Raw genomic sequence first — 17180 nt, 5'->3', positions numbered from 1 at the left:
ATAGTCTTAAAGGGTTTACAACCGGATCCTGCGCAAATTCCACAGTATTTCTTCAGAGCAACTGTCCAACATCTTCAGCCTTTCCAGTGGCTAGGTATGTAATGGACTACGACATTGTGTAGGATGATGGCAGCTCGTGGCCTGCCGCTGCTCCAAGGAAATAGTGTGGAATTTGCACAAGGTAGGTGGCAAACCCGTGAAGACTATTTACAACATATCCATTGGGAAAGCTTGAAGACTCATAAGTACTTAATTGTTTACCAGATCTGTTTAAGACGTATTGAAGAAGCTGAAATAGGCTTATATTTAAGTTCTGATAATATGAATCTTATTTATAAAAGATTAAAATGTGTATTTTCAGGTAATAAACAAGTTTCTCATTTCATAAACTTGACTTCTCCTCAGTCAAGATATGTTTTGCCTCTACTTTACATGGATGTTGCCTAGTTGTAGTCTTCTCTTTATTTTGCTTACACTACACCATTATAAGATATAGGAGACACTAGTTGTTGTACACTTTCCTGTCAGCAGCCATTAAATTAACCTAGCAAATAAAGCAATGATCTTCTGTTGGTCACAAATTAGGTTTTCATCCATAAAGTAATTTCCCTGGGGGAAAAAAGATTGGGTGGGTGGGTGGGGGTTCACTGTGTGTGTGTGTGTGTGTGTGTGTGTGTGTGTGTGTTTTGCTGAAAATACATGTCAGTGACCTTGCATTCCTGTATTCTAGACACATAACGTGATCCGTGATAATTTTCATGCGTGGTTTGATATACATATCAGGAACTTCTTTAAATGTGTAATTTCAGCCTTATTGCATTAAAGCTTTTGAGATTAGATACCAGTTGCAACTAATGGGAAGACACTATTGAGTACTTAAAATTGGTCAACATGAAGTAATAACTTGGAAAACTGAACAGTATTTTGCTTTTAGTGCAGAGACTGATAACAACAAATGGAGATGCTACATTTACAAACATTTTCTAGAAACCCAATCCCCACTGCCCCAACACATAATGTTGCTGAGCAGTTGCCACTTGCTTGCTGAATACAATCTAAACACTTGCAGATGTTGATCTAATTTTCCTGATGCTAATGTGTTATCAGGCTCTTTATCTGCTGAAAGTGGATATGTAAGAGTCTGCTCTTCACATTATGATGGTCTTTCACTGCTAGCTGTTATCACTAGTTATAATTTTTCCCTGTTGTCCTCCATATCATGATATATCATGATGTTCCTCTTCTTAAATTAATTTATAGGGAAAAAATCTCCCCCCCCCTCTCTCTCTCTCTCTCTCTCTCTCTCTCTCTCTCTCTCTCTCTCTCTCTCTCTCTCTCTCATATATATATCTCGTCAATTCTTGTCAAGGAGCATTAATATGTGTCAACACAACTTGGCATTAGATTACTTTTTCCTTACTATCTCTTCGGAGTTGCTGCAGTGACAGGTTAAAGGTGGCATATTATTATTACTAAACAAATAACTTGCCTGGTGTAAGAGAATGCCACATGCACAAATTCTGTCATGGCAGGTGCTAATTCACTGCAAAGATAGAGATGCTAATGAACATTGAAGTTAATGTCCTACTCTCTAGATTCTCTCTTCCAAATTCATCAGTCAGTAAAAGGCAGAATACTGGAATCCGTATCTTCTTTCATGTTATCCCATATAAATCCATGAGAACACTGTATCTCCATCTGCAGCAGGGTATAATTATGGCAAGTCTGTGCAAGTGGATGAAGAGAGGAACTACAATTTGTCCTCCTTCATTATTGTTAATGTCATACTCAAAGTGATTAGAGAGGCCAGATAGTGCTTCTGCTGTAACAAGATAGCAGAAACATTAGAAACTTTTCTTCTTCTCTTTTTTCATTTATTTATTTTTTTATCCAGCATTTGCCTTAAAGGCAGTTTTCATTAGCTAAGTCTTTTAAATAGATTTTTTAATTCTTTTTAACTGTCCATAAGACAGTTTGACTTCCCAGTAATTAATGTTTTCTAAACAGTGATGTATCGTACATATGAACTGCAGGCACAAAGTGTGAGGTAGCTTGGGTATTTCTCAAAGCCTTGTAAACCTCTTATGGAGTCATTGGGCCCATTTTCTGTGATGTTTCTGATGACACATGCAATTTCGTTTTTGCAATGTGTAGTTGGATTCATCACAAGCGAATACTGCTCCTCATGTCTTTCATCCAATGCCCAGTGTTGGCAGAAAGTGTCAGTTTGTTTCCCCACTAGAATCAATATTTTTAAAGTGGAATTTAATGAGATGTCCATTAGGATGATCCCAAATTTAAAAAAAAAAAAAAAAAAAAATGTTAAAATGTGTGTGAAATATTATGGGACTTAACTGCTAAGGTCATCAGTCCCTAAGCTTACACACTACTTAACCTTAATTATCCTAAGGACAAACACACACACACACCCATGCTCGAGGGAGGACTCGAACCTCCGCTGGGACCAGCCGCTCAGTCCATGACTGCAGCGCCTGAGACTGCTCAGCTAATTCCGGGCGGCGATACAAAATTAGCTTAGTGTGACTTTGTTCCCAAATTAGCTTAGTATGATGTATTAACAGGAGGAGTAAAACATGAAGAATAACCAGTATTCAAACAGTGGCAACAGCGTCTCTACTGTCTTGCAGCAGTGCTACTCAGTTGCTGCTGGAGTACTGATTATTCTACGTGTTTTACTGTCCCTGTTAGTACATATTGATAAAACAAATATCACACGAGGTGATGGCTCTAGAAGTGGCCATCTAAAATTCCACTTTAAAAATCTTTTTGTTTGTAGCGGCGAACAAATCGATGCTTCATTTTGATGCTGGGTGCAATGTGAAAGATTTGATGAGTGTAACTTGTTTTGGCTGGCTTCATCTACACTTAAACAAAATAGAAAGTTTCTTCCAAAATTCAAAACACCACTGAAAATACGACTGATGGCTCTTAGGATGGGAAAAAGTCTATAAAATGTGGGCTCTAAAATACATACCTCAGGAGCTGTGAGCACTTAATCATCATCATCAGTACTGTGAAACAAATCTCATCTGCTGCAATCTCTTGGCATTCCACATGTCAAGAGGTGGTAATATGGACCAAAGCAAGACAAACTCTTCATCTTTGTTATTCTGAAACACACTTTCTTTTTGCAACAAGTGCTCATAGCACTTAAGGTAGGCATTTTAGAGCCCTTATTTACTGGACATTCTTGTCTGTACTACCTACCACCTCTCAAAATATGGAATTGGGTGATTTTTTTTTTTTTATATTTGAGCAGGAGGGTGGGGGGTTGATTTTATTGAAAACTGTCAAATGTGTTGTTTTCATTGCTTCAGCAATCAGGACTATAAATTAAGAGCTGTGTGGTGTAACAGAAAACTGGTCTGTCTGATTGTTTGAAGTTACTAAAATCCCTGAGACCACATTAGCAGTTGCCAGTTGCAACCTACTTTACCAATTCATTTATTTGCATTATTAAGATACTGTAAAAGTCTATTTTATTCACAGGAAGAATACAAAAAGGATTGCAGAAAATAACAATTTCCATTTATATATTTTTTTCTTTCTGACAGCTCAAATGTAATTTATGCTGTATCCTAGGATGAAGAGACTTTTTATTAGTTCTCTGGAGCAAGTAATGGGCACCAAAATGCTAGAAACACATGAAATAAAATGTTATTGTGACTCCAAAGGCAATTAAACCTTTGATGTTCATTCATTTGAGGCAAAAGTAATTAGCCCTAGGGAGAAAAAAAGATGCAAGCAGCAAATGAAAGTTGATTGTCCAGTATAGCAGTACGTATCGGGCTGCCTGTTGGTGGTGAGGTGCCTTGCCTGCCCGGGCCATTGGCCCTGCTTCCTGTCCCTCAGTTTACTGAGTTGCTCCAATTCCCTCTCATCAAGGCTCTGCCCTGCTCTCCCCTCTTACCTGCAGCATTGTACTGTATTTGAGCCGTGGAACCCATTTGCTGTGTACATTTCATTCACTGAGACGAACACACGTGCTGTGAAACAATGTGTTCCTCCCTCTCCCACCTCAGCTACTGTTTTCTTTCTTTCTTTCTTTTTTTAATATATAGAATTTTGTCGTGCAAATTTAAATAAATAAGAGGACAGAGAACTTGAATTGTGGCAAATAGGCAGAGCAAATGTGTAGCAATATACCACCCAGATTTGTTCTCAGTACATCTGCAGGAAAGTCAGCAGTAAAAGAAAATTTTAAGTCTTTTTTTTTTTTTTTTTTTTTTTTTTTTTTTTTTTTAATTTATTTATTTACATTTTCCTTGTGTGGAGCCATCAAAATGATAGCTATTGCAACAATTGTTGCAACAATCTTATATACATTTTATACCCTTAGTGCTTTACAGCTATTATACTACCAGTTCATATCATAAGCAGTATATTAAAATTCATCAAATGAATATAAACATGTCCCTATGAGAGAAGATTTTAATTTACTTCAAAATCGTTCCCCTTTCGTGTCCTTGGAGAGTTTGGTAGTTTGTCCATCAATCAGGTGGATAGACTGACAAAAATTGCTTTATCTTGTGTTATATCATGGACAGTGAAACTATGTTTAAGGACACATCTGACAAAAACTGTTTTTTTTCCCATTTTAAAATGTCTTTTCTTATGTGTATGCATTATAAATCACCATTGTCATGTATATAAAAATATTTTGTGGTTAGAGAAAATCTCACTTTTGAATAAAAGTTTTAGGCAGATCTCTGTTTTAGTTTCATAGCCAAAAATATACTTTTATGGGGGTTCGGGAAGGGGTAAAGGAAAATAAGAACAGAGTTCCAGCCTGGAATTCTTCATTAAGAGACTAGTCCTTTCATAACCATATGAAGAAACCCTATTTAAGAAATGCTGTAAAATCCGAGGAAATTTATGTATAGATCTCGTTCTTGTAGTGTCTTCCCTCTGTACGCAATGTCTTCTCCAAATAAGTATAGGTTTTTAAGATGCTGCCAAGCATAATATATGCCACAAGTTCAAGAAATTTCACCTGATAATGTAGAGAGCTGCATTTGTGTCCTTTGCTAAAAAATCATTCCAACATTCCGACCAGCTGTGGTTTCGTGGTGTGCGGAGCTCCAAGTTCCGCCACGTGTACGGAGCCCCGGCGAAACGCGAGCACTGCTACGAAAACATCAAGATAACGAAAAATGCACACGACGGCCATTTCTGTGCAGTCAATCCGAAGTTTGTCGCCGTCGTTACGGAGGTTGCAGGTGGTGGCACTTTCGTTGTGCTGCCAATTTCTGAGGTGAGTGGCAGTTTACACACAACATTTTTGTTACAGTCTATTGCTGCTTTTATTGTAGCATGTAAGTTGAAAAGGAAATTTATTTTAATAATATACACAGCCTGACAAAAAGAAAGTGAGGCACCTAGATGGGAAGGAGAAAACGAAATGAAATTTCACAAATTAAGAGGGTACAAGATGTTATTTCACCGATAACAAATAGTCAAATTTTCAGATGACTTAGCAGTATGAGCTCACTTACCAGTATGATATTGCATCCCCTCTAGCCACTAATGTGTGAATTAATTCAGTTGGGAAAGGGGTCATAAGTTAACTGGTTAACTGGTCCTCGATATCCCAGATACTGGCACTGTGACGCAGACCGGGGATCGTGTTGGCCGTGGAAGTGCCTCACCATCTCTCGGACAACTCGGAGAGGTCGTGCCGTGTGTAGATGGGCCTAGTCCTGTTGAAAAATGATCCTACGATATTGTTGCACGAGGGGTAACGCACAAGGATGCAGGACTTCTACAACATATCACTGTGCAGTCAGAGTTCTCCGAATCACTACTGGCCCTGACCTGAATTCGTACTCTGTGATGCCAGGACTGACACTGCAGTGCATCTCTAGACATTGCAAGAATGGAATCTTCCCAGATCGCTGCCAACAATCTTCATCTAGGTTAATTCAGAACTGTGATTCATTACTGAACACGATGCGACACCATTTGTTAGAAGTCCGTGCTTCCCAGTCACAACACCACTCCAGACACAACCATTTGTGTCATAGTGTTAGTGGCGGCCTACTCGTGGGATAGTAATTCCATAGTCCGGTGGCTGTTACTAGTCTGACCAATTGTGTGAGATGACACAGAATGTTGCAGGGAGTCCATTACTTCTTCACAGATATGAAGGGTATACGATGCACAATATGGCGGTCCTGCCTTTCTAGTGGTCAGACTTGGTCAAGTGGAACACTGACAAGTATGACTACTGTCACATTCCCAGGCAGTTTAACTTTGTCTTACTGTCACATCCAAGTGCATTTAATGCTCTTTTTCCCAGACTCGGAAAGGTGATCCAGGCCCAGGTCAAATCTGCTCCTCGGAGTAACAGTGTGGGTCGGTGAGCCGGCCAGCGTGCACATGGTTTTTAGGCGGTATCCCACATTTCACTAAGCGAATACCAGACTGGTACCCACATCCTGCCTCTGATACACCTTATGGAAACATTTAGAAAATGTCCTCTCACTTTCACATAGGATCAACTTCAGACACAGTCGGATAGGGTACACACATTGTCCTATGGGTTGAATAAGTGACTGATGGTCTTTGATATTTAGCTTCTTCAAATTCTTAATTGCCGACTGCCTTGCCCCAGTGGTAACACCGGTTCCCATCAGATCACCGAAGTTAAGCGCTGTCGGGCTGGGTAGCACTTGGATGGGTGACCATCCGGTCTGCCGAATGCTTATGGCAAGTGGGGTGCACTCAGCCCTTGTGAGGCAAACTGAGGAGCTACTTCATTGAGAAGTAGTGGCTCCAGTCTTGGAAACTGACATACGGCCGGGAGAGCGGTGTGCTGACAACATGCCCCTCCATATCCGCATCCAGTGATGCCTACGAGCTGAGGATGACACGGCGACCGGTCAGTAGCATTGGGCCTTCGTGGCCTGTTCGGGAGGAGTTAAATTCTTAATCAGCAGCAGCAATATGTCCAAATGCCCCACAAATCTGATGAATGCACGATTTAACCAGTTGGACAAGTGGCAATTCACAGTGAGGCCTCTTTCTAACTCTGTCGGGTCCTGATAACGCTGTCTCACAAGAGTCTGAGCAATCCCTGTGTTCTGTGAAGTAAGGAGTCAACATCTGATGCTGTTCACACCACTTGCATACCCTACGGCCCGGGTAATGGCACTAAACACGAACAGCCCTAGTGCACCCTGGTGGCCATTCTACCCATTGCAGAGAATTGTGAGTTTGATCATTTATGTACCCAAAGTTACATGTCCAAAGTTACATTGACACCCAACTATGTCTTCCGGGTAATTCGCCTTCCCCCCCAAGGCAGTGTATAATGATAAAATAATTGAAAGTTTCTTCAAACGTTTGAAATTCTTAATAATAAAGAACTACTGCCTTCAGCCAAAAATCGTGATTTTTATTAAAATGGACAATGCATTTCAAGCCCTGAAGGCTTATCTTCAGATACTTTGACAGTCTACGTCAACTTCACTTTTTGTTTAAACGAAATGTGAAGTTGATGTAGACTGTCAAAGCATCTGAAGATAAGCCACCGGGGCTCGAAATGCATCACACATTTTAAAGAAATCGTGATTTGTGGCTGAAGGTGGTGGTTCTTTGTTATTACGAAAGTAATACAGTTACTGCAACACTGTAAACAATGGATAAAATTAAGTTTGAAATTCCGACAAGGCAAAGAAAAAGTTTCATTAGAGTTGACTTTGACAGCTATTTGTAGGTGGCCTGCCCAAAAATTTGCCCTATCTGCTCATTTCCAGATACACTCTAGAGGGAACTTACGACCGCATTAATCTGTGATGTCAGTGGCTCCATGTGCATCCTTTCTACCCCTCATCAGTCATTCGTATCCTTTGATACCATTCTGCATTGTGCCCTGTCTTGCATTCATGCAATAAGTGAATGCTCACAGTTGTCATATAATAAGTTAACCTCAAGTGTGTTATAAAAACTAACTTCCTTAAATATGCAATCTGTGCATACATTTTGACGTTAATTCTCCACATAGTTGTGACCCAAATTCAAACATCTGTCGTACTTGGACACTAGCTTCTTTATCCCATCATCAAAGAATGGTGCCACCTGGTGCTTCAGCAAGTTGCTGAGAGAATCCTTATGGTAATTTTTTGGTTGCGCCTCTTTATTGGGATAAATATGAGTTGCATGGTGCCATGTCTAGACTATAGGGAGGGCCTTTGAAAATCTCGCAGCCAAAAAGACTTGTTTTTCCTTCATTAATAAAATGAAGGAAAAACAAGTCTTTTTGGCTGTGAGATTTTCGCAGATCATCTCTATAGTCTAGTATGAGGTCATCCATTATCATGAAGGAGGGTGATTCCGTTCATAATGTTTGTTTTGGATTGACTTTCAGAGATTTGTAAGTGTCTCTAAACATCTATGATACCACAGTGTTCCCATGTGTTACACTCATTAAATCTGTTGTCAAAATTTCCCCCTCTTCATGGCAGTGCTTAAGGATCATTTAGGCCAAAACTCACTCTTCCCGTTTTGTGTGAACATCGGTTTACATTTTGGTAACCATTTTGCGCATAACTTAAGGCAACCTAACCTTTCTATGACAGTGTTAAAGAAGGTTGTCCTTGAAATCTGAGGCATGCCTTCAGAAAGTTCAGAAGCTAATAGCCGATAACTAATGCACACAAATTCATAAACAGAATATTCAGGTTTATCAGTTGCATCTGAATGTCTTCCTAGACCACTTTCATTAAGCTCAACTGTGCACTCCACCTTGAATTATCTACACCACTCCCTTGCAACACGATCACTCGTAATCACACACCTTTATATGACACAATTGATTACAAATCTCTACAGCATTGTCTCCCGCTTACATGAAGCGATTGGCATAATATACTTCGCAGCTGGCAGGAGACACAATACACCATCCATTCCAACTGCATGCTGATTACACAATGTTGCAGTGTGACCTTCAAAGTCTCCTTTCCCAATCATGCAACTGCTACATAGCTACAAACATTTATGTATTTTTAATAGCCAGTCAGACTTTAATTTGTGAATAGCCCAGTGCTGCTGTGTGTATCTGCTCTTCCCATCAAACTTGAATAATCACTTCCACACATTCTACTCTTCATCTGTACCTTCCAGTGCCTTAACAGGTGATTCAATAATTTCTCCCTTTTTTCCATAATACTTTGCCAAGTATGTCTTGCTAATGGCTTGCTCCACAGTGAGATAAATTCCTGTGACTGCACTCTTTGACGTAAGTTATTGCACATATGTGGTTCCACGACTACCATGGTCCAAACTATAACTAGGCAACTCTGGTATTTTTTATTTCTTCACCATGTACTATATGGTAGCTTACAGACAACAGATTTAAACATAGTAAAAGAAGAAAAAAAAGTGGAACAACTCTTACTTCCTGTGGATATATTCTATTTTTAATGAGTATGTATTAAAACTGCTCTCTCTCTCTATTGTTCATCACCTGAGAACAATTTCTTTCTAGTGTTTGCTGAATGATCTTTTTGGTAGTGTGTCATATCTTGCAGGAAATTCTACAGGTTTCCCAAAGACTTTTTCCTTTCACTGTTCATAGATAGAGGGTGTAATTTCTTTAACTCAAAACACATTTCTGGAAAGAATGTGATGTATTGCTTAATATTAGATCCCGGTTGTTTGTTTCCTGCAATCATACCAGCAGAATTTAATCATATTAAGTGAAAGTATATGGCTGAAAGTTTTTGACTGTGTAAAATAACTGAAAAAAATGGAGGATTTGACAACTATGGTGGTAATAAGTGGTTGGTGATCAGAAGGTATTGTTGTTTCTGACTGTTCCATGTAAACAGTTTCTCATGGACTGTGTTTGCAGAAATTGAATTATTTAGATAATTTTTTTAATTTTTTTTTTTTTTTTTTTTAAATTGATCCATTTCATCTACAGCTGCACAATGTGCAAGAGATATTTGGATTTTTTTGTTAATATTAACAGTTTTACATATAATATACCTTTGTATATAACAACACACATTAATATATCAATTAATGATAAATCAGCACATTTCAGTTCTTAGTTATTATTTCATTATCAAGTAAATGTACAGTGGCAAACTTCAACAGCGTATTTCGTCACATTCTTGTTTGCACTTGTGTATGTTTTTGCAACAGTAACAGATTGATGTGCAACAGTGTCTTTAGAATGACAGGATCGGTGAAAAACATTGTAATTGCAACCTGAATATTTTTCTGGCTCCATTTTTATTCCGTGTCAAATACTTACGCAGGCATCAAAAAACAGACTGCTCTCACAGTTTGCCAGCTTAACATGACATTAATGTGCAGAAAGCTTTAATCAGTGAAATTCATACACACTGTGATTCAGGTACAAATATGAGGAAGTGTCAGTGAAAACCTTAAATTTTTTTAAAATTTTCATTTTTTGTACAAAAGTGGAACACAAATGTCATTTTTTGACATAGTCTCCCTGTTGTTGAACACAGTTCCTGCGGCATGTAGGAACTGCCTTGACCCCTCCAAAGAAGAAAAAAGAAAAAATAAATCTTCCATTGATGTGCATGGGCACTTGCACAGAGCCTGATGCACTTCTTCATCGTTATGAAATTTCTTTCCTCCCTACTCTTCTTGGAATGGTCTAAACATGTGATAAACATATGATGCAGTTGTGGCAGAGTATCAGAGGGCAGATCATTGTCATGTTGAAAAATGACACCTGCAGTCAGAAATCCATGTCGCTTTGATCTTATTGTTGCCCAAAACTGATTTTCTAACATATTGGATCATGACATGCTGGTGATGGTGTATCACCTAATGTTCAGAGACAGCACCTCATTTATCCTAAAAGAGTCAGCGATACCTTCTGTGTGGATGACTGCACCCAGAAATTGTTGGGTTTTGGTGATGAGAAATAGCACCATTCCTTGCTTGCACTTTTCAATTTGGGTTTGTGGAAGTACACCAAAGTTTAATCTCCTGTAACAATTCTCATGAAGTAGATGTCACTTTCTGGTTCAAAGTGTAACAGTAGTTCTTCAAAGATGTCAATGTGTTGCTTTTTCACTTCTGTTAGTGAGCTACTATTTCACACACTTTACAAAACTTAAGTGTTTTTTGACTGATGATGTGATATGCTGAGCCATGACTAATGGTCAGATTTGTGGCTACTTCATCACCATCATACAGTGATTTACCATCACAATGGCTTCAACTGCTGCAGTAGACTCTGGTGTCACAATTTAGTGTGCCTGACCTGGCCACAGAACATTTGTCACAGAAGTTACGCCATTTCCAAACTTTATACTCAATTTGTACCCTTGCTGCAGTGACAGATGTGCCTCACCATACTGGACCTGGACAGTGATAACCGCACTATTGAGTGCAACACAAACCAAACATCATAATAATGGACCTTCATTCACGGATGGATTTCAGTAGATTTTTTACCTTCACTGCTCAGAAAATGTATAACAGAATGCTGTTCTTCCTCGAAGTATGTCACAAGTGGGGCAGTCGTATTAAAATGGTGTTGCAGCCACCTTTTGCGTGTCTGTAGTATGCTGCTGCCAATAGGACATTCCCTACATTATTGGTGACAGAACACTTACATAAAATCTTGATTTTTTTAAAATACATATTTAAGGCTTTCATCTGACTCCCTTGTACGCGTGTATTGAAATGTTGCCTATAATATGGGTGATTCTGAAGAGGACGCTCCATACAAACATATCCTCATTGATCAGATGTAACTGATCGTTAAATGTCAGGAGTGGGAATGATGCAGGTGATAATAACTCTACAGATGGTGCCTTCTCAAAGCAAATTTAAAATAAAATATGAAAAACTGTCAGAGGTGACTTCAGTGAATTTTGTTGCGCGCCTGTACAGGTTTTCTTTAACTTGGGCACACACATTCAAAATGGGAGCAAGCAATTGTTCCCTTGCTTAAGCTTCTTGCCTGTAGGCAGTGGTCTGTACCCATCCTTACAAAGAGCAATCTAGTGAAGACAGATTGCATATGATGTTCCTATATACCGTCCATGCAAACTATGTTGACACTCCGCACGCTGGTTGATGGGAGTGGCTGTAAAGGAATTTCCCATTTACAGTCACTCCCATCAACCACTGTGCCAGATGTAAACTCAATTTGTGTGGGCAGTAACTGGTTAACACTGCAAATACTGTGCCTGCCAAATGGATGTACTGTATTCCATACACTGTTAAGAATAAAAGGAGCATCAGTATATGTAGATTTTCCTTCAGAATAATTCATACAGTAATCTTTGAATTTATTTCTGTTTCCTAACGTAACATCATCTATAATTACAGACCTTGACGAGTTCTGTTTTTGAACATAGAAACAATTTATACTGAATTAATGTTGCATATATGTAATGGCAGTTTGAAGGATACTGTTGATAAATTTTTGCTGCTTCTTGACAGTTAAGAGGGAAGGTTTTTCTAACTTAATGTATATTTTGCAGACTGGTCGCTTGGATTTTAATGCCAGCAGGGTAACAGGCCACAGGGGTCCTGTCCTCGACATTAAGTGGAATCCTTTCAACGACAACATCGTTGCATCATGTTCTGACGACTGCACGGTAAGTTAGTTAGCAGTTACAAAAGTGAGCATTTCTGAAGATAAACACTCTCTCTCTCTCTCTCTCTCTCTCTCTCTCTCTCTCTCTCTCTCTCTCTCTCCCCCCCCCCCTCCCCCTCTCTCTCCCTCCCCCCTTCCTCCCCCTCCCTTAATCCATACCCTCCCTCTTCATTATCGCCCTCCTCTCTTTCCTCCCACCGCCCCCCCCCCCCCCCACTCCCTTCCAAGTCGCTCTCTGTTCCGCATAATCCCCACCCTCAGAACTGGTACTGACTTGTGCAGCCACCAAATCATCTGGCAAATGACCTGCCTCAGACTGTCCTGCTACCCATCCTCGCCTCGTTTGTCTTTCTCGACCTCCGTGGCACCCAGACAGCTGCTTTTGATAATATACACTAATCAGTCTGGCTGCTGCTAACAGTGTGTACATTTGGGTGTCTGTGTGGATGTTTGTCTGAATGTGTGTAATGGCATATAACAGTGCTATTCTGTAGCTGTACTGAGCCTAGAAGACATGTTACCTTCCAAAACATCTGTCATCCTGATGCTATCGATTACGCTTTTTACCCTATCTATCTTCTTGTACTGTCACCTTTCTAGAATTCTCTTGATACAGTGGACCTCTTACCAAGTGTCATCAACTCTTGCTGTGTGGCTTATTCTCCATCTACAAAAGTTTGAAGGCTGGAAGGGAACTTTGTAGTACTCAGGCTACAAAGTGACATAATTGCTTTTTAAAGAACTCTTATGTATGTTGTTGCTCTTATATAACAATTACAACATTGGGTGATTTGATCTCTTTTTTTTTTTTTAATCAGGACACCATTTCTGAACTGAATCTCAGAACAGAAGGGAATGACATTTCTCTTCAACTTTGTTCCGCTGTTTCTTGGCTTTGTCATTGTAGGCAGCACCTCACATTCTCTGGCTTTCAAACCACCACCAAGCCACAGTGCCAAAGAATAAAAGGATCCTTCACAGCAGATGGGGACACCCAATCAGTGTTGCGCCATGGTAACATTCTCTGCTCGCACGTTTGGCTCTGACTCTGTACATTCATCAAACCAGTGTGAACACAGTGGAATGTTAACTACGTGCTAACTACCTAAACAACATTTTAACAGAAACATCTTTCATCTGATTGTGAGGAAGAGGTTGGGCATCACGTTACACCACAGTACTAGAAAAATTGTAAGAGCTCGAAGGCTAGCGTTAAATATTTTGTATTACGTATTTCGGTGGTGGTTGTTGTTATCTTATTTTATGTATAAGTTGTTTTATGATTTTCATTCACAAGTACAAGGGTGTGCAGAAAAGTAATGCCTCCAGGTTTTTTATGTGAAAAATCGCGACGATTTCTAAATCAAACCAAGTGCATTCTTCATCTTATACATTGTAAAAACATACATCCTCTTCATTTCACTTTGCTGTTATAAACCAGTGGTGTCTTGTGAAATTTGCCACTGGAAGTTCTTTGACCAGCCACTTCCAGTGGCAGCGGGCAAATTCTAACACAAAATGCTTTCTCACTACCATTTTCAGCAACTACAGCCACTGGTGCACCAGTTCGTGGTTTTCCAAGTTAACTTGTCAGCACAACGTTCGAAAAAAATCTTTGAATGTTTCTCTTTCACGTACTGCATCATTTGTTAAATTATGTTCAGTCATTCACTTACACAAATAAAAAAAAATAAAAAAAAATGTTTCATAGACCATATAATCACCCAGTCTCTTGGGTGTTCAGCATGTGAAGTTTCATAACTTTTTTGCTATTATTTATGTGCTTATTAATTTACAGTGATTTTGTAATCGGAAGCACATGTCCTAATAATACATTGTAGGTGAAGCTGTGGTACATACCCGACAATGGACTGGCCACACACCTCTCCGACTGGATCGTGGACCTGCATGGGCACAAACGCCGTGTCGGCTATATCGAGTGGCACCCGACGGCAGAGAACATCCTCGTGAGTGCAGGCTTTGACCACCTGGTGAGCTTATGAAATGCTACTGTGCTTATAAGTCTTATTTTCATGTCAATTAGCTTCAGTGTAAAGCAGTTCTTTCTTTGTATTTTCTTCCTGCCTATGGGCAATGGTCTTTACTCCACTTTACAAGCAAGAATACAATGACAGTAACACTAGTCTTTTATTACAAGGGACAGAATAGACATCATATAAATAGGAAAGCAGAGGCCAGCTATTTTGATTTGTATGAAGTTAAGCATTGTGCTTGATACCATATTGAATCCAACCAAATGCAAAATGATGGCTGCTTACTACTATGGTGCGAAATGGACATTCATTCAAAACGGAAGTAATCTAACTGACTAAAGGAAAACTTCTACAAAAGGGAACGCTAATGGAACATGAGATAGATCTCTAGCTAAAAAAATATATCACAAGCTAGCCACCTGTGCCACTGCTTTTAGCTTCAGATGGTAATGAAGATACTTTGTTTATTTTTTTTCCTTGCAGCGATTTTATCTTCATTATTAATTTTTCTTTTTTGAGACTTTGATCCTATAAATCAACTTCACTTTCAACAGAAACAGCTGTAATGGGACACACTGCACGAATTTGTCTTTGTATCAATGCTGGAATTTTAATTCATGTATTCAACCTGAAAGTAAGACATAGGCATTATTTAATTGAATGTCTGGATCAACAGTAATTAATGATGATTGACAGCTGCGTCAAATTAATTTGAAATAAATTTGTGTGCACAGATTGGTTACTGCAACCATTCACGGTGAGGGAAAATCTTGGTTTCAGTCTCTGTCCAGCACAAATTTTCATGTCGCTAATGGGTAGTGTACCTAACAAAGATGATGCCAAGATATTTGCAGTCAGCAAATTTATTTTAAATAACTTGGGAATTACTTCAAATGATGTTTTAAAATTTAGAATTAGGCCCACACCTGCAAGTTGGCTCTAACGTATAATGCAATACAAAATATGTTTGCTTAACAGGTGATGATTGATAAGTGTCACCAAGAAACTTTTGGCAGGCTTTGTCCTAAATATAAGATGTGTTTCAACTTTTCCATTAGGTAACTTTCGGGTGCAATGTTTTCTTCATTATTTTCTTCCAGGTATAAGTACAACAATAAATGACTGTAAGTAATATCAGAAACATGTATCTACTTAAACGAATTATTCATGACTGGGCTGCATGCTAGCAACACACTGTGTAAGCAGGCAGCACACTCAAATAAAATACTTCAACTTACATTTTATGTATACTCTAGTGAGATGTCACTTCTTCCAACCTTAAAAACAATTTCGATTCAGTACACAGCAACATATCACCTAAAATGAAACAAATGTAAAGTAGTCGGCCACCACATTTTTCACTGCAGACCCTTCAAATTTTATGCTGCTAAGTTCTAGGAAATTAAATATCAGTCACTGTGACCAGAATTGAAGAAGAAAAAAAAAAGAAAAGAAAAATGCATTTCATCGTCAAGGTGTGATATGAAACTATAAGCTATGAAGGAAATTAGTTCTGTATGCTAGTTAGTTGCCTCAATCGGATGAGAGGAATTATGTACAGTAGTGAGGAAAAACAAAAGTGAAACAGCGATAAAGTGGGAAAACTGAGTTTTATTGTGTTCTGCTATCAGCCACCTTATGGGAACATTTAGTTACTTTCCTGTGTGGTCTTTTCTCTTACTTCTGCTTATCATATATTTCTAACTTTAACAGTACAACAAACAGCTGTTTACTTGTAAGTAAGTGCAGCAGCTAAAATGCACGGTTAATAAAATAACTGAAACATATCCGTTCCCCTTTGGCTTCCAACACGGCTGTTTATTCGTTTTCAGTATGGCTGACTTCTAGCATGCACAGTAAATTTTAGCGCATGGATTGTAGCAGTGTTTGTTCTGTATACTGTTTATTCTGTTTTTCCTGTATTAGTTGGAGTCACTCATTTTGTGCCAGTATCTGGACTTAATGTACACATATATCATAATATTTGTATTGAAATTTGTCATGTATCTGCAGCTGGCAATATTATTTTGGAAAATGAATATTGCACAGCTATAAATAACTTCATTTATTGTCATTATTTCTTTTGCTTCTGAAGCCACATGATCAAAAGATCTTGACGGCAACTGTATTGATAGCAATGGATGCTGATGACCCGTCATAGCAAAGTAGTCATAAAATATGGTAATTAAGGCCAAAATTATGTATGCTCATTGAAACCAAACATTAAGCTACTGTTGGATCAACTGTAACATACAAGAACCTGAGTATATATAGATCTACATGTAATCCAAATCTGTCTGTTTTCGTACTGGCAATTTGTGGCTGTATGCTGATGGCGACCATTTCATAATGAAGCTGTAGCCTTTGATCTGGTGATGACAAACTAGATGAAAAAACAGGAGAAGGTTTTATTTCATGAAGTATTTTCATTTTCTCGTGCACATCGTAGATAAATTGTTCATTCTGTGAACTTGATAATAATTGACTGGTCAACATATGAGTGCCAAAACCAGACAAGAAGAGCGATGTGCCCAGCCTAATTTTTAGGTTTTTTTCACTCTTAAAGCAGT

General features: G+C 38.8%; 1 protein-coding gene across 10 annotated transcripts in view; it reads left to right on the top strand.

Moving 5' to 3' along the window:
- Positions 1-17180, top strand: part of LOC126293484 (coronin-2B-like) — a 114308-nt gene that overhangs the window by 31455 nt on the left and 65673 nt on the right. For all 10 annotated transcript variants that reach the window (XM_049986736.1, XM_049986730.1, XM_049986729.1 and 7 more), the window contains 3 exons: positions 5078-5275; positions 12501-12617; positions 14458-14607. In XM_049986736.1, coding sequence (XP_049842693.1) covers positions 5078-5275; positions 12501-12617; positions 14458-14607 — 465 coding nt within the window. The remainder of the gene's footprint in view (positions 1-5077; positions 5276-12500; positions 12618-14457; positions 14608-17180) is intronic.

The sequence above is a fragment of the Schistocerca gregaria genome, chromosome 10 (genome assembly GCF_023897955.1).
Source record: "Schistocerca gregaria isolate iqSchGreg1 chromosome 10, iqSchGreg1.2, whole genome shotgun sequence".
NCBI classification, from domain to species: domain Eukaryota; kingdom Metazoa; phylum Arthropoda; class Insecta; order Orthoptera; family Acrididae; genus Schistocerca; species Schistocerca gregaria.
The sequence above is the reverse complement of the archived record's forward strand: the minus strand, read 5'-3'. Positions and strand labels throughout refer to the sequence as shown.